General features: G+C 44.5%; 1 protein-coding gene across 14 annotated transcripts in view; it reads left to right on the top strand.

Moving 5' to 3' along the window:
• TIA1 (TIA1 cytotoxic granule associated RNA binding protein) overlaps positions 1-22,794 on the top strand; it is a 144,530-nt gene extending 121,736 nt beyond the window's left edge. For 5 of the 14 annotated variants that reach the window (XM_029603999.1, XM_029603998.1, XM_029603994.1 and 2 more), the window contains 2 exons: positions 19,195-19,337; positions 19,906-20,944. In XM_029603999.1, coding sequence (XP_029459859.1) covers positions 19,195-19,337; positions 19,906-20,029 — 267 coding nt within the window. In that variant the 3' untranslated portion in view covers positions 20,030-20,944. Of the gene's footprint in view, positions 1-19,194; positions 19,342-19,905; positions 20,945-21,003 lie in introns of those variants that run through there. The other 9 variants (XM_029604000.1, XM_029603996.1, XM_029603997.1 and 6 more) reach the window with 6 other exon arrangements.
• Positions 22,795-25,432: the final 2,638 nt, after the last annotated feature.

The following is a 25,432-nucleotide window of genomic DNA, read 5'->3' as shown; positions in this document are numbered from 1 at the left end:
TTCCTCAGCATACTTCCAAAGATTCCAAACAAACAAGGGTATACCATATCTATGTAACACTTTGTATTTTATAGATGTATGGAGCACATAACTCCCATTCTAGAATAAACTACTTATTGATGAAAGAGAATTTTCCATAGTTATTAAAGCAAAAATAGGTCGTCTTGAAATCTGACAATGCACCAGTGTGATACGATATGGAGGGGATTCTGACTTGAGGGACTTTGGGGGGGCGGGGGGGGGTCTTGGAGATTTTCCAAGTATTTTTACAGTAATCAGAGCTTTAAAGAACTTAAAAAATGGGATGAGTATTTTGAGTTCACAAAGATCAGCAGAATTCCCCTGTTCTTTTCTTGGAGATGGCCAAAGTTGTCCGTGAGGGGTACATTATCTCTTACACTGCTGCAAAAAAGATGGCCTTGATGCAGGAGACTTTTTTGTTTGAGGTGACAATTGAATGTATTTGAATTGAGAACCTCTCTTACTATTAAAGATAAATTTGTGGCCCTTAACACCCTAGTGCACCAGAGGGCTAAGAAGAAATGTATTATAAGGGTAAACTTTTCATTTTGGAAATAAGTAAGGAAGAACGGTGGCTAACCTAACTAAAAATTGGTTAGGGCAAACAATTTTCTGCTTTGTGGCATAGCTCTGGTAGCATGGTAAATTCAAATAAGGATATCTGCAAACTGTTTCGCAAATTCTATATATACTGCTAGCCCTAATAGTATAGATAACATACAAGAATATTTAGCTAAGCTAGGGTTTCCTAAATTATCTACAGATTAAGAGGCATGCTTAAATGTACCTCTTCAACTCTTACAGATCCAAAAGGGAATACTGCAGGCCAAATTATTTAAAGTTACTGGATCCACTGGTTACTCTGCTGAATTTTACAAGATATTGCTTAATAAACTTCCTTCGATATTGGGAAGCATGTTTGAGCAGCTAGTAGATATAGGCCACGTATGCCTTTCCCCTAATGTAGCTCTTATTACAGTGTTGCTGAAACCTAGGTGAGATCCTATACTCTCCTGATCATACCAGACCCATATCCCTTTTAAATTTTGATGTTACACTTTTAATGAAAATTATGGTGGACCGTTTTGGCCCAGATGCTGCCCAGTTTGATAGGGGAAGATCAGATTGATTTTGTAAAAGGCATTTCTCACAAGACAAGCAGGATGGTTGTCCTCACAAATGGGTGACATCGAGGATGGAGTCCAACCACGGAAAACTTCTGTCAAAGTTTCAGGAACTTTGACTGGCCCCTACTGGGCATGCCCAGCACGGCACTAACCCTGCAGTCTTCTTTTTTCCGCGCAGCAGTAGCCACGCGGTTAAGGAGCTCTTACCACATTCCTGACAGGAATTTCTTCAACTAATTTCTTGAAGAAAAATTTGCCCCTCAGGGGTCTCCCCTCTTCAAATTTTTGCTCCGCGGTACTTCGGTAAGTTTTTGCCGTTGTTTTTGTTGACTACCGTTGAGTTCGGCCCTCGAGGCCTGTTGGCAGTCGACCGTCCCGCGGCTAAATTTTTGGCCTATGGCCATGGCGTCGGGGTTCCGTCGGTGCCCGGACTGTACATGTACTATGTCCATCACAGACCCACATAGAGTCTGTGTTTTGTGTTTAGGGAGTGAGCATGATGTCCTGACTTGCACCAAATGTGCCTTAATGACACCAAAAGGTCGCAAAGCCAGAATGGAGAAAATGGGACTCCTTTTCCATGCCCACACTCAGACGCCATCGATTGCATCGACGTCATCGGAACCGGCACCGTCGAAGTTTCACCATCGTCGACAGCCTCCCGGTGACCGCCGGCCATCGACTCCCGTCCCTTCCCCCGAAGATCGCGGGGATCGGAGAGAAAAACATCGCCATCGACGTCACAAGTCTCGGACCGTTGAGGAATCAAAGTCATCGACCTCAGTACTGTCCGAGCCTCCTCCGAAGAAGTCTCGACCAGAAGTGGCACCGTCCACTCCTGTCTCGCAGACACCGAGGCAACCCTCACCCATTCGGGGTTTGGGAGCCGCGACTCCACCGATGACGGTGGTCCGTCCGGCTCAGCCTCAGCCTCCCTCTCCCGTGGAGCCGGGTATTGTTACCCCAGGTCTCCGGGTAGAACTGGACCGGCTGGTCCAGGAGGCCATCGACAAGGCGATGCAACGGTTCCAGACTCCTCCGGCACCGAGAATGGAACCAGTCACCGACCCGATTCCAGCAGCATTGGCACCGCTGCTTGCCCGGATGGAAGCGCTTATGACTGCCCTTCCTCCGGTGATACCCGGGTCTCCGACAGCTATCTCATCGAGTGGAGAAACACCCTACCGAATTCCCCCTTCGGGGGTAGTACCATCGGTAACATGTCGTCCCTCGCCACCGATACATTCCACGGGGGCGATACGCACATCAGCTCCATCGAGATTTTCGATGACTGCACCCATACCTTTGATGCCGACACCGGATTCCTTCGATGCCGGCACTGATGCCATCGAGGACATTCTCAATACCCCCGACAATTCCTTCGAGTTTCTCGGAGCCTCAGCCGGGGCCTTCAGGTATCCAACCCCCTCATGGTCCTACAGGTCAGCAACCTGATCCTTATGACACCTGGGGTGATGATACCTCCACAGACACCGATGATTTGCCTTCACCACCCTCTCCTGCGGGGAGTAGAAAGCGTTCTCCTCCTGAGGACCTCTCTTTCATAAATTTCGTGAAGGAAATGTCGGAGTTGGTCCCTTTTCAGCTTCAATCGGAGCAAGATGACAGGCACCAGATGATGGAGTTGCTCCAATTCTTGGATGCCCCTAAGTCATCACTTCTATTCCAATTCATCAGGTTTTTCTGGACCTTCTAAAAAAGAATTGGGAATCTCCTGGATCTGTTGCTCCAGTAAACAAAAAAGCTGACTCTACCTATCTTGTACAGTCAGCTGGCTTTCAGAAACCTCAGCTAGACCACCACTCTGTGGTAGAATCAGCTCAAAAGAAAGCTAAAAGAATAAAGCCACATTCTTCCATACCTCCTACTAAGGAAAATAAATTCCTAGATAGTATAGGTAGGAAAGTATACCAAGGAGCCATGCTGATTTCCAGAATAGCCTCTTATCAGCTATATATGACCCAATACAATAGGGTCATTCTTAAACAGATACAGGAGTACTCAGATACCTTACCAGAGCAGTTCCAACCACAACTTCAATCCCTACTAAATAAAGGGTTTGAAGCTGGGAAGCATGAGATAAGAACAGCTTACGACATCTTTGATGCTTCCACCAGACTTTCTGCTATGGCCATCTCTGCAAGACGCTGGGCTTGGCTCAAGTCATCTGACCTTCGTCCGGAGGTTCAGGACAGGCTCTCTGACCTGCCCTGTCTAGGGGATAATTTGTTTGGTGAGCAAATTCAGCAAATTGTTGCTGAATTGAAGGATCATCATGAGACACTTAAACAGCTCTCATCCATTCCTTCTGACTTACCTTCTAAACAGCCGTTCAAGAAGGACTCAAAAAAGTCCTTCTTCCGTCCACGGAAGTATTATCCCCCACAAACCAAGTCTAGGTCTGCGAGGCCTTATCATAAATCTCAGCCTCGCCAGTCCCAAAAACAAAAGCCCGCAGCAGCTCCTCAACCTGGCCCTGCATCTTTTTTTTGACTTTCAATTAGAAAGCAGTTGCCAAATCCCTCTTCCAACCATACCAGTAGGAGGTCGGTTAAGCCACTTTCTAGAAAAATGGCATCATATCACCACAGATCAATGGGTGATAGCGATAATTGCACACGGTTACCATCTCAACTTCCTGACTCTCTCTTCGGACTCCCCACCCATGCAGGCGTGGGGACTCACCGATCACTCTGATCTTCTCGAGCAGGAAGTTTCCCTTCTCCTCCAGTCAAATGCTATAGAACCCGTTCCTCCCTCACAACAAGGACTAGGGTTCTACTCCAGGTACTTTCTGATCCCAAAAAACTCAGGAGGACTTCGACCAATCCTGGACCTACGGGCCCTCAACAAGTACCTTCACAGAGAGAAGTTCAAGATGGTAACCCTGGGCTCGCTTCTCCCTCTGCTACAAAGAGGGGACTGCCTCTGCTCTCTAGACCTAAAAGACGCCTATACTCACATTGCGATAACTCAACCTCATCGCAAATACCTCCGTTTTTTAGTAGGCCGAAATCACTATCAATACCGAGTGCTCCCTTTCGGCCTGGCATCCGCACCACGAGTTTTCACCAAATGCCTCGTGGTAGTTGCAGCATTTCTCAGGAAGGAAGGTGTCCACGTCTACCCCTATCTGGACAATTGGTTAATCGGGGCCCCAACCCAGCAAATCGCTCTGTCCTCCCTGACCCTGACAATTCAAACACTGCTTTCTCTAGGGTTTCTTGTCAATTACGAGAAATCCTACTTAATCCCATCTCAGACCTTATCCTTCATTGGGGCAGACTTGGACACCTTACAGGCAAAAGCCTTCCTTCCTCATCAACGAGTCCAAATCCTTGTGTCCCTAGCTTGCCAGTTGCAGTCTCAACACACAGCAACAGCTCGCCAATTCCTCATTCTCCTGGGACACATGGCCTCCTCAGTTTGTGACTCCCATGGCCCGCCTGGCCATGAGAGGTCATGCAATGGACTCTGAGATCACAATGGATCCAAGCTGTTCAGCCTCTGTCCTCCATTGTTCGCATCACCGATGCACTCCGTCTGTCTCTTGTCTGGTGGAAACTCAATCCAACCTCCTACAGGGCTTGCCTTTTCACCCACCAGATCCTCAAATAATTCTCACAACCGACGCTTCCAACGTCGGTTGGGGAGCCCATGTAAACAATTTACAAACCCAAGGATTCTGGTCTCCAGAGGAAGCCAAACTCCAGATCAACTTCCTGGAACTTCGAGCAATACTACATGCTCTCAGGACTTTTCAAGATTGCCTATCGAACCACGTAATCTTGATTCAGACGGACAACCAGGTGGCCATGTGGTACATAAACAAACAGGGGGGGCACAGGTTCCTTTCTTTTGTGCCAGGAAGCTGCGCAGATTTGGGCAGAAGCCCTCTCCCGCTCCATGTACCTCAGAGCCACCTACTTGCCGGGAGTGAACAATGTCTTGGCAGACAAACTGAGCCGTGTCTTCCACCCACACGAGTGGTCCCTCAATCCCTTGGTAGCAACCACTCTGTTCCAACAATGGGGTTATCCCCACATAGACCTCTTTGCGTCCCCTCAGAACCACAAAGTGGACAATTACTGCTTTCTCATTCGGAGCCAGCACTCTCGGCCCAGGGATGCATTCTCCCTCACGTGGACAACCGGTCTGCTTTATGCATTCCCTCCACTTCCTCTCTGTCGAAGACTCTCGTGAAGCTACGTCAGGACAGGGGAACCATGATCCTGATAGCACCGCACTGGCCACGCCAAGTGTGGTTTCCCATACTCCAGGATCTCTCCATCTGCAGGCACATTCCTCTGGGACAGGACCCGCATCTGGTCACTCAAAATGACGGATGCCTCCTCCATCCCAACCTCCAAGCCTTGTCCCTGACGGCATGGATGTTGAAAGGTTAGTTCTTCAACCATTTAACCTTTCGGATTCAGTTTCTCGTGTCCTGATCGCTTCACGAAAGCCTTCCACAAGAAAATCTTATTCATACAAATGGAAAAGGTATACATCATGGTGCACTTCTCAGTCCCTTGATCCCCTTTCCTGTCCAATTTCCAAATTCTTGGACTATCTCTGGCATTTATCAGAATCAGGTCAAGACCTCTTCCATTAGAATGCATGTCAGTGCGGTAGCCGCCTTTCATAAAGGTATCGGGGGTGTCCCTATTTCAGTACAACCCCTTGTAACACGCTTTCTTAAAGGCTTGCTCCATTTGAAGCCACCTTTACGTCCTCCGGCCCCATCTTGGGACCTTAATTTGGTTCTTGGTCGCCTTATGAAACCACCTTTCGAACCTCTTCACTCCTGTGACCTAAAATATCTCACATGGAAAGTGTTATTCCTTTTGGCTATCACTTCGGCTCGCAGGGTTAGTGAACTACAGGCCCTAGTTACCTATCCGCCTTACACTAAACCCCTGCAAGACCGGGCAGTACTCCGCACTCACCCTAAATTCTTACCTAAGGTAGTTTCGGAGTTTCATATTAATCAATCCATCATACTACCTATCTTCTTTCCCAGGCCCCACTCCAACTCCGGGGAACAGACTCTGCATACCCTGGACTGTAAACGGGCTCTAGCATTCTATCTAGACCGTACAGTAGCCCACAGGAAGAGCACTCAATTAGAAACATAGAAATGACGGCAGAAGAAGACCAAACGGCCCATCCAGTCTGCCCAGCAAGCTTCACATTTTTTTCTCATACTTATCTGTTTCTCTTAGCTCTTTGGTTCTATTTCTCTTCCACCCCCACCATTAATGTAGAGAGCAGTGATGGAGCTGCAACCAAGTGAAATATCAAGCTTGATTAGTTAGGGGTAGTAGGGGTAGTAACCGCCGCAATAAGCAAGCTAAAATTATTCGTCTCTTTCCATCCTAACAAGTTAGGGCAACCTGTGGGTAAGCAGGCTCTTTCCTCCTGGTTGGCGGACTGCATCTCCTTTTGCTATCAGCAAGCTGGCATTCCTTTCCAAGACCGTGTTAAAGCACACTCTGTGAGGGCCATGGCGACTTCAGTAGCACACCTTTGATCGGTGCCGCTTCCTGACATCTGCAAGGCTGCCACCTGGAGTTCCCTCCATACATTTGCAGCCCATTATTGCCTGGACAAAGCCGGAAGACAAGATTCCATCTTCGGCCAGTCTTGCGTAACCTTTTTCCAGCATAAGGTACCAACACCCTTCCACCTTCCCGGTAGGGTGCGGATGCCCTCTACCAAATTACACCCCAGTTGTTGTGCCTGTTGCACGCCGTTGGGTACATTTGGTGCACGATAGGACATACTCAGCTCGGTACTCACCCATTTGTGAGGACAACCATCCTGCTTGTCCTGTGAGAAAGCAAATGTTGCTTACCTAATGTAACAGGTGTTCTCACAGGACAGCAGGATGTTAGTCCTCACGAAACCCGCCCACCACCCCGCGGTGTTGGGTTCGTTTTTTTATTATGTTATTTTTCGGCACTGCCTGTAGCTTTGAAACAAGACTGAAGGGATACCCCTGCTGGCTGCAGGGTTAGTGCCGTGCTGGGCATGCCCAGTAGGGGCCAGTCAAAGTTCCTGAAACTTTGACAGAAGTTTTCCGTGGTTGGGCTCCATCCTCGATGTCACCCATTTGTGAGGACTAACATCCTGCTGTCCTGTGAGAACACCTGTTACATCAGGTAAGCAACATTTGCTATCTGTTGTCAACATGCATAGAAATGTGACATCTATGGAAGTTAGTGAATGGAGATAGTCCTTGTCTCTTCTCCTTAGTTTCAGTGCTGAGAGAGCATTTGATCGGGTAGATTGGACTTTTGTGTTTGAAACTTTTAAAGTCTTTGGTCTAGTGAGTTATTTTGTGACAGTCATTTACAGTATGTCCTGTGTAGCAACTCTAAAGCTTCTGTTCTAATCTATGGGATGCTTTTCGATGCTTTTGACTTACAGCATGCAAGGAGTGGCCCCTATCTCTGCTTTTTCTTGTTTTGGAGCCTCTGTTAAAGAGGTTTTGAAATAAGAGTGCATTTAGGACAGTCGGGGTTTGTTTTTGTTTTATAACTGGCCAGTTTCATAGATATCTTGATTCCTATTGCTGTTCCTATGTCCTCCCTTCCTGCTGTATTGACAGAATTTTCAGTTTATGGAAGATTAGCGGGGTTATAAGTTGGATAAATTTGAAGCTTTACCGTTGTCAGATTCAGTTGTAGAAAAATGTGGACCACATTTGTTTTCACACCCTAAGTTTCTGCCCAAGGTCATGACTGATTTCCATCTCAATCAATCCATTGTTTGCCCACTTTTTTTTCCCCGAGACCTGATTCCCACCCAGGGGAAAGGGTGCTTCATACCCTGGACTGTAAGAGGTCTCTGGCGTTCTTCTTGAATTGCTCTGCGAGCCCACAGGCAGTCCAGCCAGCTCTTCGTGTCGTTTGACGCCAACAGGCTGAGAGTGGTAGTGGGTAAACAGACCTTGTCCAATTGGCTGGCTGATTGCATTGCCTTCTGCTACGCACAGGCAGGCCTTCAGCTTGAAGGCAGAGTGAAGGCTCACTCTGTGCGGGCTATGTTAATATCTGTGGCCCATTTGTGTGCAGTCCCCATTGTTGAAATTTGCTGAGCCGCAACCTGGAGTTCTCTTTACATGTTTGTGGCCCATTACTGCCTAGACAGGGACAGCCGTCAGGAGAGTGCCTGTGGTTGATCTGTCCTACGTAATCTATTCCAAACTTGAATCCAGCTCTGCTTGTGCTTCTTATGAGAACCAGACAGCCCCCGTTTCCCTACAGCGCCGCTGTATTGTTGTATTGTGCTCATTGGCACCTTGTTCGGCCGCTGTTGGTCTCTCTCTGATTGCATGGGGTTCTCTGGAGCTTTGTACTCACCCACATGTGAGAACTGCCATCCTGCTTGTCCTAGGAGAAAGTGCAGTGGCTTACATGTAACAGGTGGTGTTCTAGGACAGCAGGATGTTAGGAATCCCACCCGCCTTCCCATGACGCTGGGTTCGCCTCCGGTTCGTTTTATTTTTTCACTCGTATTTTTTGCTATGTTACGAAACTGAAGGGGACCTCATGTGGACACGCAGATAGTAACAGGCTGGGCATGCTCAGTCTGCTGGTCAAAGCTTCTAGAAACTTTGACAAGTTTTCTGTGCCGGACTCCATCAGATGATGTCACCCACATATGAGGACTAACATCCTGCGATCCTAGGAGAACACCTGTTACAGGTAAGCAACTGCGCTTTCCTCCGGATTAGGACCGTCTAGAACAATATTGCCGGCTCTGATCTTCCAGTCACTGAAGATGCTAGGGGTGCTGGATGCTGATTCCATGCCTGAGCCAAAGAAGAATCCCATTTTAGTTTCTTTGCATAAAGCATTATGGATGCTATTCAAGAATTGATTGATCTTGAATAGGGAGCCCCGGAAGCTATTTTTAAAGGGGGATGAGCCTTGGAAGTGCTGTACCCCCTGGATGCAGCAGCAAGAGAGCAGTTGTGCTTTCTGAAAGTGGATGTGCTGGTGTGTGCCATCACCAAGCGGATGACTATCCCTATAGAAAGGGGAGTGGCATTGAAAGATGCACAGGATAGGAGCACTGAGGCCATCCTTAAGTAGGCCTTTGAGGTGATGGCAATGAATCTGCAGATAAGTCTCTTGCTACTCCCTGGTGGTTTGCTCTTGTTTGCTTCTCTCTCAGGAAATCTAGTCTTGTTTGAATTCCAGGGCAGTGATGGAACCAGCAGCAGCCCTTTGGGTGGTTGTGGGCTGCAACTTGGTCCACACTTGTGCCAGAGGGGTGGCTTCAGTGATGGTGTCTAGATGTCAGCTATGGTTAAGGAATTGGTCGGTCTATACAATTTCAAAGTCTATTCTTACGAAATTGCTTTTTAAAGGATCATTCTTGTTTGGGAGTAAATTTAAAGAAATGGCCAATAAGTGAGGTGAGTTCCAGGTTCTTCAGTTACCACAGGCAGGTGCCATGCTCGTTTGGCACGAGAGATCGTGCTGGGGGTTTCAAACTTTTCAACCCTACAGAGGAGTGGTTTCTCAGAGGGCTCGATCTTTGTGCAAGTCTCTGTCCTTCATCCCAGGCCCAGATGAGGTTCGGGCTTGAGCGGTGGTGCCCCTGACCACCTCAATGAAGGTGTGCCGACCCACTACTGGGAACAGGAAATAGGTCGCCTGTCTCTCTCTCTTTTTTTTTTTTTTTTTTTTTTTTTTTTTTTTAAATCAGAGGTGGGTCAAGATCACAACAGACAGTGGGTTCTGGAGATAAGAGATGGCTATGCTCTGGAGTTTATCAGCATTCCTCGGGACATTTTCTTGGTGTCTCCCTGCTTAATTTTACATACTATTTTAATATTTAATGTTGTAATTTATTTTTACTTTTACTTTTATATTTTTATTTTATACTTCCATTTTAACTTTTGTAAACTGCTTAGATCTTACTTTTGTATAGGCGGTATAAAAATAATTTTAAATAAATAAGAGACAGGCAGTGGAGTGTGCATTAAGTGCCCATGTCACACACAAATATGGGCTGGTATTCCATTTATTTCATTGTACCCAAGAAGGAGGGTTCCTTTCGCCCCATCCTGGATCTCGAGGAAGTCAACCAGCTTTTGCAAGTGACTCGTTCCCACATGGAAACCTTACGCTCACTAATAATAGCGTTACAGTCGAGGGTTTCTTACATCTCTGGATTGTGAGAGGTGTATCTGCATATTCCCATCCAGCTGGCGCATCAACTGTTTTCTGCGTTCGGCTATTTTGGGGTGACAGTTTCGAGGGCTACCCTTTGGTTTGGCCACCGTGCCCAGAACCTTCTCCAAGGTCATGTTGGTAGTAGTGACTTTGTCAAGAGAAGATGGCATTCTGGTCCACCCGTTCTTAGACGATTGGCTAATTCAGACCAGGAGCATGAAAGAATCTTTAGGCCTCGTGCAAGGTGATCTGGCTACAGGATCTAGGTTGGGTAGTGAACTTGGCCAAGAGCAATCTGCAGCCATCTCAGACACTGGATTATCTTGGTGTTTGTTTTTGACATGAAAAAAGCAGGGTGTTCCTGCCGGAGATCCACATTCAGAAACAGATGGCCCAGTTGCGACTATTGACAGAAACAAAACACCTGATGGTGTGGTCTTATCTACAGGTGCTCAGGTTGATGGCAGCCACCCTAGAGGTGGTTCCATGGGCAAGGGCACATATGCGTCCTCTTGAGTGCACATTGCTTGCACCTTGGACTCCACAGTCTCAGGACTACTCGATTCAGCTTTAGTTTCCAGTGGAGATCAGCTTCCAACTGCAGTGGTGGTTGCAAGCAGATCATCTAATGAAGGACATTCCCCCTATGAACACTGGACTGGCTAGTACTCACAACCGGTGAGCTTCCAGGGTTTGGGGTCTCACAGTCAGGAGTTGAGGCGCTGAAGTACAGAGGGTTATATCTGGAGCATCAGTCGGCTGGAGGCCTGTATCATTCAGTTGGCATGCTTGCGATTCGTCAACTTCTGCAGGGTCTAGAGGTCCAAATGATATTGGACAATGCAACATCAATGGCTTACCTCAATTGCTAGGGAGGAACCAAGTGCCAGCAAGTGTTGCAGAAAATAGACCAACTCATGGAATAGACGGAAGTGCATCTTTGAGATCTCAGCCTCACTCATTGCAGACAGAGACAGAGTCTGGACCTAGGAGAATGTGAATTGTCAAACTAAGCATTCCAGCTCATAGTGGGCCTCTGGGGCCTCCTGTTTCTAGACTTGCTGGTGACATCACATAATGCAAAGGTTCCTCATTTCTTCAATCGCAGGAAAGCGTTGAAGTTCTCGGGCATTGATGCCCTTGTGCAGTAGTGGCCGGAAGGCAAGCTTCTGTATTCCTTTCCCTTGTGGCCCATGTTGGCAGAGTGATTCAGAGGTTCGAGAGAGACACAGGGTTGGGTCTGCTGGTGCCACCAGATTGGCCCAGGAGGCTGTGGTATGCAGATCTGTAGAGACTTCTGGTGGACTCTCCTCTCTGATTACTGTTCCATAGGGATCTGCTATATCAGGGGCCTTTTTTTCTAGAAGTTCTGACTTGATTTTTGTCTTTCAGTATGACCCTTGAGAGGGCTCGGTTGCTGAAGCGTGGATAGTCCACTGTTGTCATTTCCACTTTGCTTTGAGCATGAAAGTTCTCTATTTCCTTAGCTTATGTTCGGGTTTGGCAAGTGTTTGAGGCTTGGTCTAAGGAGCGAGGGGCACATCCTCATTCAGTTAAAATCCCGCTCAGTTTGAATTTTTTGCAGGATGGGTTGATTAAGGGCTTGGCCCTTAATTCCTTGAAGGTACAGGTGGCAGCTCTTGCCTGTTTCTGAGGTTATGTGAATGGTGGACCCTGTCAGCCCATCCGGTTGTGGCCCTGGTCTTGAAAGGGGTGAAGCATCTTCGTCCCCCCTTGTGGTTGCTGGTGCCCTTGTGGAGTCTTAATCTTGCTCTGGATTTTCTGGTGAGTCCCACTTTTCGACCACTGTGTAGCTTTTCCTTGAGATTACTAGAGGACGGTGTTCTGCACATAGTGTTTCCGAACTGCATGCTCTGTCTTGCCGGGAACCATTCCTGTGAGTGACATGGGGGGCAGTCCAGCTGCAAACTGTTCTGTCTTTTTTGCCGGAGATAGTCTCAGATTTTCACTTCAATCAATCGATTGCCCTGCTGACGCTGAACAGGGAGAGAGATATGGATGAATATAGTCTGTTATGGACTTTGGGATATCAAGCGGCATATCGTGAGGTATTTGGAGGTTTCTAAACCTCTCAGGAAGATGGACCAGCTGTTTATACTCCACAGTGAGAGTAAACAGGATGAGCCCGCTAGATTAAGGAGGGTATCACGGCCATGTATGTGGATACTGAGCAACTGTTGCCTAGTCAGGTTAGGGCTCATTCCACTAGGGTGCTCAGGCAGTGTTATGGTCGGAGATTAGATTGTTGTCTCCCATCGAAATTTGCTGAGCTGCAAAATGGTCCTCCCTACACACCTTTTTCAGGCATTATCACCTGGATGTTCAGGCCCGAGAGGATGCAGCCTTTGCGCATGTGGTGTTGACTGGACCATAGGCAGCCTCCTGCTCTGTTTGGGAGTAGCTTTGGTACATTCCGCTGGTTGTGGATTAACCTGTCTGAATACTAAGAGAGGAGAAATTATTACTTAACTGATAATTGCCTTTTCTTTAATGAAGACAGGTTAATCCCAGATTCCTGCCCTTGGCTGCTGGATGGTGGTGCTATTCTCATCCTGAGTGGCTGTCTCTCTAGGGATTACTGGTAAGGGTCAAATCCAGTCCCTAGATTAGTGATATTATACTCCTTGTCTAAACTCAGTATTTTCCTGTTAACTTAATGTTTGAATGATTGTTAATAGTTATGATCATGTATTGTTTAGTTGTCCACAGTTGGCTTTTGCAGAGAATACTGGTGGACCGAGGTCAGTGCAGTGAGGGAGTCAGTTGAAACATTAGATGATTGAGGGGTTAAAGGGCACTTAGAGAAGATAAGGCCATCGTGGAAATATTAAATGATTTCTTTGTTTCGGTGTTTACTGAAGAGGATGTTGGGGAGATACCGGAGAAGGTTTTCATGGGTAATGATTCAGATGGACTGAACCAAATCACTGTGAACCTAGATGTGGTAGGCCTGTGACAAACTGAGGAGTAGTAAATCACCTGGACCGGATGGTATACACCCCAGGGTTCTGAAGAAACTAAAAAATGAAATTTCAGACCTATTAGTAAAAATGTGTAACCTATCATTATTAAAATCATCCATTGTACCTTGAAGACTGGAGGGTGGCTAATGTAACTCCAATATTTAAAAAGGGCTCCAGGGACGATCCGGGAAACTGCAGACCAGTTAGCCTTACTTCAGTGCCATGAAAAACAGTGGCAAGTGTTCTAAATATCAAAATCACAGAACATATAGAAAGAAAAGAAAAAGGGGAGATTTCCTCCCAGGAAGTTGACAAGTCCTGGTAGGACTATCCCTCCTGGTAGCAGGATAGAACAAGCAGGGGTTGGGGACCTCAAAATTTTTTCTAGTTGTCACGCCAGAGGGGTGAAAGCTAGTGATCTGGCTCCCTCCCCTTCAGCAAGGATCACTGGAAGCCTCTGCCACTCTTCATTCAGGGAGGTACACCTTTTAGTATTTTCTTAGTAAAGTTGTTTTAAAAAAAAAAAAGGGAAAGGAAGCTGTTAGAGTGGTATTTCTTTTTTACTTTTGGCTCTCCCGGTCGCATAGGGTGGCAGTCAGGGACAGAGCTAGGTGCCTGAGGCAACTCCCAATCCAGTGTACTCTCTTGGTGCGGGTCACGTGGTCCCGGGTGCACCAAGCCATGCCATGAGCAAGCCATTGGTCCACATGCGGGGAGTAATGCTCACGGCTTTCTAAGACCGGCAGATGTTCCCTCTGCCTTTCCGGTGGGGAGGGCTCCTCACGAGGGACTGTGACAGCATTACTGAAGCAACGCAAGCCTGGTAGGTCATAGGCTGTTTCCGACGGGGATCTCCTGCCATTACTGTCGCTGGACGATTCGAGTCCCAATGAGACCCAGGGGGCCATGGAGGGGCAGGCAGAGGGGAATCCTGATTCCCTGGTGGGGGGATGAGCATGGCTCTTTTCCCTTTTCTCCAGATATTTTGTTAATGCATGAAGCATATCTGACCTGAAGGGCCAAAGGGTACTGCTCCCCCAAGCACAGGCCTTCTGGAGGTTCACACAGGAAGAAGTCCAACGGTTCGGAAGCCTTGCGAGCTACAAGGATCTGTAAGGTCAGAGCACCAGTAGGGCAGTCTATCATGAATGTTTTTCCTCAGAGGAGTCTTACCAGGGATTGCCCTTGGGGTTGGTCCTCCCAGTGTTCTTCTGCCCAAGAGTGGACAGGATCTGGAGGACCCTGGGAAGGTTCCTTCCATGGAGGGGGGCACAACCCTAAGATAGTTCACCTGTTTCAAAGGGAGGAGCTGGGCCCTTTGATTCCACATGCCCTAGCGGAGTTAGGGATAGCAGTCCCACAAGAGGAGCAGGATCAAGACACGGTGATCCAGTTATGTCTGGTTTTAGGGGCCTGGCCAGGACTTTTCCTTTCCATAGGATGGTCAAGCAGTTGGTGGTCAGGGAGTAGGAGATTCTGGAGACTGGCCTGAAGGTTAGTAAAGCCATAGATAAGCTTTATCCCTTGCTCGAAGATACTCTGGAGCTCTTGAGGGTGCCAAAGGAGGACGCATTCATATCGGCAGTCACAAAGAGGACCACCATTCCAGTAGCTGGCGCGGCAGCACTAAAGAATTTACAGGACAGGAAGCTTGAACTGCACCTCAAGAGGATTTTTGAAGTTTCTGCTCTTGGCATCAGGGCAGCAGTTTGCAGCAGTTTCATGTTCCAAGCTAGTTTGAGATGGGTGCAGTAGTTACAAAGTGCCAAGGGTCTGTCGCCCCAGGAGTCTGAGCAAGCAGAACGCTTGGAGGCGGCGGTCGCTTATTGGGCTGATGCTTTATATGATCTTATTCACACTTCTTCGAGGACCATGGTTTTGGCAGTCTCTGCTAGGAGACTTTTATGGTTGCAAAGGCGCAGCTTGGAGCACTCCCTTTTAAGGGCAAGCTTATTTTTGGTGAAGACTTGGAACAGCTGATCAAGCATCTGGGAGATAATAAGGTGGACAAGCTGCCAGATGATAAGCCCAAATGGTCCAAAGGATTTCTGCCAGTTTGTTCTCGATTTTGGAGCCAAAAGCATTTCCGTTAGAGCATAACTCCAGATCAGAGACAGACCTCGGGGGGGGGGGGGGGGGGGGGGTCCCTAGTCCTTTTGTGGCCACAGAACCAAGCAAGAGGGCTCCGGACAAGGGCCAGGTGAAACCAGATCTGCACAAAGAAGGGTGGCAGACCCACTTCTCAGTTCCAGCCACTGGTGGTCGATTGACTCTTGTCAGTGGGTTGTGAGTGTGGTAGGAAAAGGCTACGCTTTAGAATTTGCTCGGCCGCTAAGAAACCTATTCATGGTGTCTCCCTGTGCTTTGCCTGCGAAGAAAATTATCATTCGCAGACCATCCAAAGTCTTGAGAATGCTGGGAGCTATTGTTCCCACCCCCAGGAATAGCAGGGTGTAGGGCGTTATTTCATTTATTTTGTGGTACCAGAGAAGGAAGGGACCTTTCGTCCAACTCTGGACTTGCAGAAGGTAAACATGGCTCTCAAGGTTCCCTGTTTCTGGATGAAGACTCGCAGGTCGGTCATAGAGGCAGTGCGAAGCAGAGAGTTCTTGGCATCTCTGGACCTGATGGAAGCGTATTTGCACATTGGAATATACCGGGACCATCAAATACCTTAGGTTTATGATCCTCTGGGAGCTCTTTCAGTTTTGCACTCTACCATTCAGTCTAGCCACAGCTCCCAGGACTTTCACCAAGGTGGTAGTGGACGGCAGCACTCAGGACGTGCTGGTTCACCCATATCTGGATGACTGATTCATCCGAGCGAAGTCGGAGGACCTTCGCCATCAGGCAGTGGAAGTGGTCTTGCGTTGCTTGAGATCCTTGGGCTGGATAGTGAATCTAGCCAATAGCCATCTTTCTCCTTTGCAGGTCTTGGAATTCTTGGGCGTGCATTTCAGTACCCATGTAGAGAAGGTCTTACGGAGGAATAGATTTGAAAGTTGCAGTCGCAAGTTCGGAGAATGTTGGAAGTCTGAGTTGCCAGGGTCTGGGATTACTTGCAGGTCCTGGGTTCCATGGCTCAACCTTGGAGCTGGTCCCATGGGCGTTTGCTCATATGAGACCTCTAAGGAGAGCGCTGCTTTCCTGGTGGGATCTGAGGTCGGAGCAGTTTCATCTTCCTCTATGCTTTACAGAGTTTGCCAAGTCCAGTCTTTCGTGGTGACTTGTCTGGAACCATTTGTGCTGCGAAGTGGACCTCTGGGTGCTTCAGTGGATGGTGGTGACTACTGACCTCCTGTTGGGGGCGCTGTGTGCCAGTCCCAGGCGGTACAAGGCCAATGGTTGGCGGAGAAAGCGTCCTGGTCCATCAGTCGACTAGAGACGAGAGCGGTGCGGTTAGCTCTACAAGAGTTTCTTCCACTCTTGCACAACTGTGCGGTCAGAGTCCTGTCAGACAATGTGATGATGGTGGCCTACATCAACTGCCAGGGAATTACCAAGAGTTGGGTGGTGACTCAGGAAGTGAAGATGATGTCCTGGGCGGAGTGGTATTTGACTTTGATAGCGGCTTCGCACACAGCAGGATCAGACAAATGTGCAAGTGGATTTCCTCAGCCGACAACAATTGCACCCTAGAGAGTGGGATCTGTTGGAAGAAGCGATGACCCTCATTTCGCACATATATGGGGCATGCCTCATGTGGATCTGATGTCAACTCAGAAGAATGCCAAGGCGCCGCATTTCTTCAGTCGCGGAAGGGGTTGATGCCCTAGTGCTTCCTAGGCCATGAGACGTTCTGATCTACATCTTTCCTCCATGGCCTCTAGTGGGCAAGATCCTAAGAAGAAAAGAGATCCACCCAGGAAGGTGATGTTTATAGCTCCAGAATGATCTCGGAGACAGTAGTTTGTGGATTTGGTCAATCAGTGGACAGTCCCCTGAGGCTAGGTCATCTTCCACTCCTCCTTCGACAGGGCCCTATATTTTCAGATCAAGCGGATTGCTTTTGTTTAGTGGCTTGGCTTTTGAAAGGAAGCAGTTAAAGAAGAAGGGATATCCAGAGGAAGTTATTTCGATCCTGCAGCGAGCTCGCAAGAGTCTTGGATGCATGGAACTAGGGGTTGATCCTTGGTGAGCGTCGTTAGCACAGGTTCTGGCTTTTTTGCAGTGAGGCCTAACAAAAGGTTTGTCCTTTAGTTCCTTAAGAGTACAGGTCTTGGGCTGTTTGCGAGGCAAGATTCATGGTCAACCCTAGTTGCACATCCAGATGTGGTATGTTTCCTCGGAGGGGCTAAGCACTTGCGCCCTCCTGTCATAAGGTATGTCCTTCTTGGAGCCTTAATATGGTCCTTAAGGGCATGTGTACATCATCGTTTGAGCCTCTAAAAAGGGCCACTTTGAAAGATCTCGCTTTAAAGGTGGTTTTCTTGGTGGCAATTTGTTCAGCTAGAAGGGTGTCAGAGCTTCAAGCCCTGTCTTGTAGGGAACCTTTTTGGGGGATTTCGGATTCCGGAGTCTTTGCGGATGGTTCCCTCCTTTTTGCCGAAGGTCATTTTAGCTTTTCACTTAAATCAATTAGTGGCGCTTCCAGCTTTCTGGAATCTGGAGGTTGGTATGCCTAATGCAAAAGATCTGAGACATTTGGATGTCAGAAGAGCTTTGTGGCGATATCTGGAGGTCACTAACAATTTCAGATTGTCGGATCACCTTTTTGTGCTATGGAGTAATGCAAAAAAGGGTCAGAAGGCACAAAAAACCACAATTTTGCATTGGTTGAAGGCGGCTATTGGTTCCGCATACATCTGTTACGGTCGTCCTATTCCGGATGGGTTAAGGGCTCATTCCACCCAGGCCCAGGCGGCCTCCTGGGTGGAATGTCAGTGTTGCTGTGAGAGATTTTCAAGGTGGCTACTTGGAGTCTTTACATACCTTTGCCAGACGCTACAGATTGGATGTCCGGGCCTTGGATGTTGGCATTTTCGGTGAAAGTGTCCTCCGAGCGATACTCTTGCAGTCCCACCTCGATTAGGGAAGTTTTGGTACATCCCAGGAATCTGGACTGATCTGGGTATGTACAGAGATAGGAAAATTTGGTTCTTACTGCTAATTTTTGTTCCTGTAGTACCACTGATCAGTCCAGAGTCCCACCTGGTGGAGGAGAAGGCATGTGGAGAGTCCACTCGATCTGGTTTCTTTAATAATTGAAGGATTCTGAAGAATGGCATAGGTTTCTCTTTGGATCTTTTCAGAAGGTTCCTTATTTTTAATTGTTTTTAATTATTCCTCTTTCCTCTGCTCGTTCTGGGGAAGGTTATAGAAGTGTTTTTGATAGAAGTTGATTTTGGATTTTCTGCTTGGGTACTGATTAATACTGAGGAGCTGCAGGTGGCACATCGGGTTAAGAGGCAGTACCAGTAAAACTTTATCTCCATCTGCTGGAAGGGAGGCGAAACGCAGGAGTCTGGACTGATCTGTGGTATTACAGGAACGAAAACTAGCAGGTAAGAACCAATTTTCCTGTCTTGTTTAAACATCACTTCTGTGAGTAATATGAATTTAATAAATATACATTTCATTTACAGTTCACGTTTAGCTGGGTAAATGTAAATTTAACAGTTTTAGATGTGGAAGCTTGGTTGTTTAAGTGTGAAATGCCTAAATATTTTCAGCTGAATATTTGTTATTGTGATTTAAATATTGGAGGGGGCATGTGTCAACAGATGTACTAGGTTAGTCAGAAAAGTATCACATGCAACTTGTTTTGACTTTTTCTGTTTGCATATCTGAGTGGATAGATTTAATTTGGGGCTAGCCTTTCACTTTTTTTTTTAATTGCTTTTGTTTCAGCAGAATCAGATTGGATATCCACAAGCTTATGGTCAATGGGGTCAGTGGTACGGAAATACTCAGCAAATTGGACAGTACGTGCCTAATGGGTGGCAAGTGCCAGCATATGGGATGTATGGACAGGCATGGAATCAAGGATTTAAGTAGGTACATTTGGATTCTATTATGTTATAACTGAATTGTCAATATTATGGAGACAGTGATTTGGGTTGGAAACATACATACGTAGGAAAATGTGGCTCTTTTTAACAATATCTGTGAGGGATGAGAAACTCTGTCAGCTATACTTATTGCAAGAGGATGAGCAAATTGGTTGTGCCATGATGCTTAAGAGAACTGTAAAATATTGTTCATAGAATACTGTACCAGATTTTTTCTACTGAATCAAAAAATCATGCTAGTTAAACACTTATATTGTGCAGTATACTACTATAGTACTACTATAGTACAGAAACCATACTGCCGATTAGCAATTTGAATTTGCCAACTTTTTTTTTTTTTTTCAGATTTCAGTGCTGCCTCTTAGGTTATAAACGTTTTGTTGATATCAATCAGTCTGTCGGCAAATCCCAGGAATGCAAAAAAATATATTCTACATTTATAGTATAGAAAGAAAAATGATACCTTTTTTTTTATGTTCCAAAATCCAGTGTTGGAACACTTCTTCACAGTGATTTCTAACTAACTGCTTTTATTATTTCTCTTAAATAGTCAAACACAGTCATCTCCTGCATGGATGAGTACAAATTATGGCGTTCAACCAGCCCAGGGGCAGAATGCAAGTATGCTAGCTAATCAAACTGGATATCGCATGGCAGGTTATCAAACCCAGTGATAGAGGACTCTGTATACCTATTACAAGAGGCTTTAAGCTACAAGGGAGTGTTATAAAGCCTCTGTTTACTTAAAAAAAAAAAAAAAAAAAAGAAGTCATCAAATCAAGTCCATACAAATGTCAAATACAATGTATTTATTTAAACAAAAATACTCATTTTTAAATCATGAAATTCCTTGTCATCCACATTTGTTTAAACTGAGGAAACAAGATGCTGGATGTCTTTCAGTTTGTCTTTTTTCCCCTCTTTTTGATATGTAACATGTTTAAGGTCCTTGTTTGAATCAGAAAACAAATGCAGGGATAACTGCCACTTTTAAAAAGAATTAAAATAAAAATGAGGCAGCATATTGCACAATATGAAAACCATTTTTCCACTGAAGTAGTGTGCAGTTTGTTTTGCATTCCTACTGTGATCTAAAATGTGTATTATAAGATTTGTTGTACAAAAAATGCTAAGAGCTGTGTAAATTCTGGAGGGTAGCTGTTTTGAAGCCTTCGGCACATGCACAGTTAATGCATTGTGTAAATTGCCATCTCTACATTTTTATGTTCTGTTGTTCCAGGATTCTCAACGACAATATATCTATTTTTTTAGTTTACATCATTTTGTACTTAGACATTTTTTAAAAAGAAAATGGTCTTGCCTTATGGACATTGTTACTTAAATTATCGTTAAATAATGTGATACTCCACATTTGAAACTGTGCTCTAAACTCTCTCAGATGGATCAATTGCTCACATTTTTCTGTTCTGCCTAAGAAGGTGCCTAGAAACAATTCCCTGTTGGATTTGTTGTAAAGGATTTTTATCTTCTGTGCTCAGATTTAAATTTTTTTTGTGACATGTAAAACAGGAAATGTAAAATCCTGTCTCAAGATAATTGCTTAAATGTGATAAATTCTTATTGAACCAGCCTGTCTTGCTTCATCTGTCCTTTTTTTTTTTTTTTTTTCCCTGCTTACATGTATTAGTTTCCTGAAAAAGGTGAAAGATTGGTGCACAACTGTTTATACTTCATTCATTGAAAAGGTGGAGAGGATTCTTTGCCAAGAAATGTATGCAAATAACTTAAGTTCTGCTTGCATATAAATGTATAAAAATGTGAATGTGCATGCACACACTATGATTAGTCTTAGTCTTGATATGAAATCCTCTGCTTTCATTTTAAGAAATTAGAAAAAAAAATTAGATACGTGAAAAAAAACCCAAACATTAGAGAAGTCTGTTTTTTGTGGGCAAGTAGTTTACTCTGTTTAGTTCAGTATGTACAGCTGGAAAACCTTTTTAAATGTCATGAGGCAAAAAACATACCCTATTGTCCTACCTCTTATACTAGACTGCAGAGAGAGAATATCAGTTTCTGCTAATAACCACTTTTTTGGTGCTTGAGTTTTTCATTGAAACCTATTCTTTTATTGTCTGTGTTAGCAACTTGCACGAAGACATGCCAGTAGTTTGCTATAATATGATTTAATGTGGCCAGGAAAGGAGCAGGATCTTTGTGTTCCATTAATGCCATTCCTTAAAACTAAGATGTTGGCCTCCAGGTCTCTATGCTGGTTAGCCAGCCCTATTGATGCACCAGATACCAAAATAAATTATGCAGTTGGATCATTGAAAATGGTCTCCTGTGCATGGAGTTCTGAATGCTACTGATCCTTTTCACATGTTGTACAGAATCCATAACTTATTATTGATGCTTCCCTCCCACCACATTCTCTCTGCATAAGCTTGTATCCTTATTTTATTTCAGTTGGGCTGTAGAAGTTAAAAAAAAAAAAATCAGCCTGTTGCCTAAGCCATCTTTTTCTAGGCAGAACCAGGTGAAACATTGTTCTATGTTATCTAAAGTTAAATCTTCTCAATGCACCAATGAAATGCAAACTCGATAATCTTTATTTACACAGTGATCTATATTCCCAATGGATAAATATTTTGTCAACATAGATTTGCATGTTAAAATGCAAGGTCAGTCTTTGTTTTATCTCTAGTTTAAAAAGCATCTTTGGTTGGAGGGTTGGGAATGGGAAACGGTGTGAAAATTCAGTATAAAACCCTTTAAAACCTAGGACTTTCTTTTTGAGTTAAGGAAAAGAAAACCTAATAGAATTGGGGGAAACCGGCAAAGCTTTTTCATCTATATCTTTCAGGTAGGTTGCTCTCAGCTTGACTACCTCATTCTCAGGACATCTCTCCAAAGCAGACTGATAGAGCTAAAGAATATTCCCAACTGTTTCATTTTCTTGAAATGGTTCTGTTCAGTTATATTAGACTGAACTTTATGATGGGGATGGTTAATTTCAACTATTAAGGTTTTTGATGGGGTGTGGGGTTTTTTTTTTAATTTTACATTTCTGACTTGTACTGTAGTGGAAGAACAAAATGCACTTTTTAAATTTATTTTTAAACTTGAAAATGTAACTTTATGTATCTCTAGCAAGGAAATGAGATTTAAAAAAAGGCAACTTAAAACTGAAATGTTACACTATTTCTGGAATCAGAAATGTTAGTTTTATGGCTTATTTTTCTATCTTAATATACAGCAAAAGAAATTGGCGACTTGTGTTAATGGTAGTAACTGAACATTTTTTTTTTTTTTTTACATTGGCTGTCCATTTTATTCCATTTGTACTAAACTAGGACTTCAGTCTGAAAAAATGTATTTTGATATGACTGCTTTGGAAGTGCAACAATGGAGCTTCAAGTTGATATTTCTAATCCACAGAGGGCATTAATAAAACATCTGATTTTATGTACCTCAATCCAATGCCAGTTTGTTTGTTTTTCAGCTCACTGAATTGAAGTGTAATTTGGGAGAAGTTAGAAAACTCACTTTCACAATTTTTAGACCTGAATTTAGTTTGCTTGAAACAATTATGATCATTTTATGTTGAAATGTTAAAAGAATTATGCAACACAGAACAGTCATCAAACAAATTCCAGGTACTGAGCATCCATAGCAATTTAAGCCAGAATGTTTTTACTGCTTTGTCTCCCTGCCTACCCCCCTCCCCCAGTAACAGCACCATATTCCAGGAGAATGACTTAATACCACCTACAGCTCTTATTACCCTCACCACTTAACAAGGAAATTGGTTAAACATCACAGTACACATACCTAACAGATTATGGTCATTTTAAAACACAGAAAAGGCTATATTGGAACTTGGTAAATTGAAGATAACAGATTATCACATCTTTTTCTATGAGGGACCTGCTAAAAATTATGTTCATTTTATTTTTCTTACTATTTAGCGTATATATTCTATATATACACTATATACACTATGAAAAATAAATACACTAAGAAAAATAAAATGAACATAATTTTTAGCAGGTCCCTCATAGAAAGATGTGATAATCTATTATCTTCAACTTACCGAGTTCCGATATAGCTTTTTCTGTGTTTTAAATTGACCATAATCTGTTAAGTATATATACTCCTAGCAGTCCTGTTTGATTGTTTTCTGTCCTGCACTGCTGAGGGTCCTAGTACTAGATTAAAATTGGCAAGCAGAATAGAAACAGTGGTGGTCTGTTTGAATTCAGTGTAAAAGGTCCAGGGTTGAAAGCTGTCCCTTTTCTGTCCCAAAAGAAAAGACATAGTCGTATGGCATGTTCACTGCAAATCATTCCAGATTAGGGCTAAAAACGATTACCATGTATAAATAATAGTTGGTGCCATTAACATTTTGGTCAGGAGGGAATGATCTTTTTTTTTTTTTTGCCTTAGCACTGCAGCTACCTACTTAAATTCTTCAAAATATTTACCTGTTTTATTGCTTTTTTTTTCCTTAATTTCTAGGATTTTGTGTTCTGATATTCATTTGTAATTTTGCTTTTAAATAAAAGTAGGTGGTGTTTTCACCTGTACTGCAGTGATTTGTGTATATAGCATATCAATCAGGCTTGGTACAGCTATGCCCTGACTTTCTAAGATTTATGATGAAAGCAGCTATGTAGGAAAATACTGCAAAGGCTTGAAACAAATCTGATCAACTTCTTCACCTGAATATGGATGGTATAATAAAACCTTAAAATTGTTGTAGATGGGTTACATCCTTTGTAACCAGGGAAGCTAAGACACAGGTTTCACAGACTTAAGGAAATATTTCTCCACAGAAAGGGTGGTGAGCTTAAAGTAAATCCCTCCAAATAAAGATGAAGGTGGTGGAAATAAAATTGCAAAGAATTAATTAAAAAAAAAAAAAAAAAAAGGAAGGGAAAGCTGGAGCCATGTTTGTTTATATTGCAGTCAATCTGCAAAAAAGTAGACTGCTCTGTGTAATTGTTTCAATGAAATACACATCTTAGCAAATTAAAATAGAGGTATCTTCATGATTGTATACATAAATGTGTTTAATTTTACTTTCCTTGTTCTGCTGTTCTACATGTACCTGTGAAAGAGCAATTCTTTCTTCACATTAAACTGAAAAAACAGCTATGTTGAAGTCCTTTCCAGAGATATTAACTACTAGTGAAAGATGATGGTATTGCTCATAGTCTCTAGTCCTATAACAGCCTGGGTGTGTGCTTGTAACAGGCTTTTGCAGACAGAGTATATTATCTTTGCCCAGTGCACCTTCCCACTGTTCAATGTGCCACCTGCTTGCCACAGCTGACTTGGACACTATGACCAACAAACAAGCCTATATCTATAGAGAGAGAAAATGAAAATCGCCTGTACAAAGATTAGCAAAGAAATTTGAGTGGAAGCCTTGACAAGTTTCATATATCAAAAATAAAGTTTCCTTATGATCCCCTAGATCGGTTCAGATGCAATGGTTTTTCTTCCCTACCAGAAGATGGAGGCAGAAGAAAAGCTTTAATGTACTAATTGTACATAAGGCAGGGTGCTACCTGCATTTGTTCAGTATTCTGTCTCCAGCAGATGGTAGAGGAGCAAAACTTGCAGTAATGGTAGAAGCTTAAATTGCTCCCAGAGGTGTTAGGCCATGCCATGGAGTTTATCTCCCTGGGAGAGTAGGGGGTCAGTGGCCCTTGACTGGCTTTACCATTTAGCAGAGGAGGATTTTGATAGCCAGTGCTCTGTCCCCATCATTTCCTGCCCTGTTCTCGCTCTCACTCTGATCTGGGCCTTTGTGGGACAGATCCCTAAGGAAAGTATGCTCTTTCTGTTTTATTTTGACTGCTGATGTTCCTTAAAAAAAAAAAAGGTAAGAGACTGGCCCTTTGTCTCAGCCACTGGTGAGTGAAGGCCTCAGCTTGCTATGCTGCTTTTTGGCAGGGGAGAGGGAGAGTGAGGCATCAGATCTGCACAGGACATGAGGTGACTGTTAGGTACTTTTTTTTTTTTCTGGACTGGAAATTGTGCTGTTAGGATCTGTGGGGGATTTCCATTGCAGCATTGAGTTGGGTTTGTTTTTTTTTGGGGGGGGG

The sequence above is a fragment of the Rhinatrema bivittatum genome, chromosome 5 (assembly GCF_901001135.1).
Source record: "Rhinatrema bivittatum chromosome 5, aRhiBiv1.1, whole genome shotgun sequence".
Classification (NCBI taxonomy): domain Eukaryota; kingdom Metazoa; phylum Chordata; class Amphibia; order Gymnophiona; family Rhinatrematidae; genus Rhinatrema; species Rhinatrema bivittatum.
This window is presented reverse-complemented; position numbering and strand designations above follow the sequence as displayed.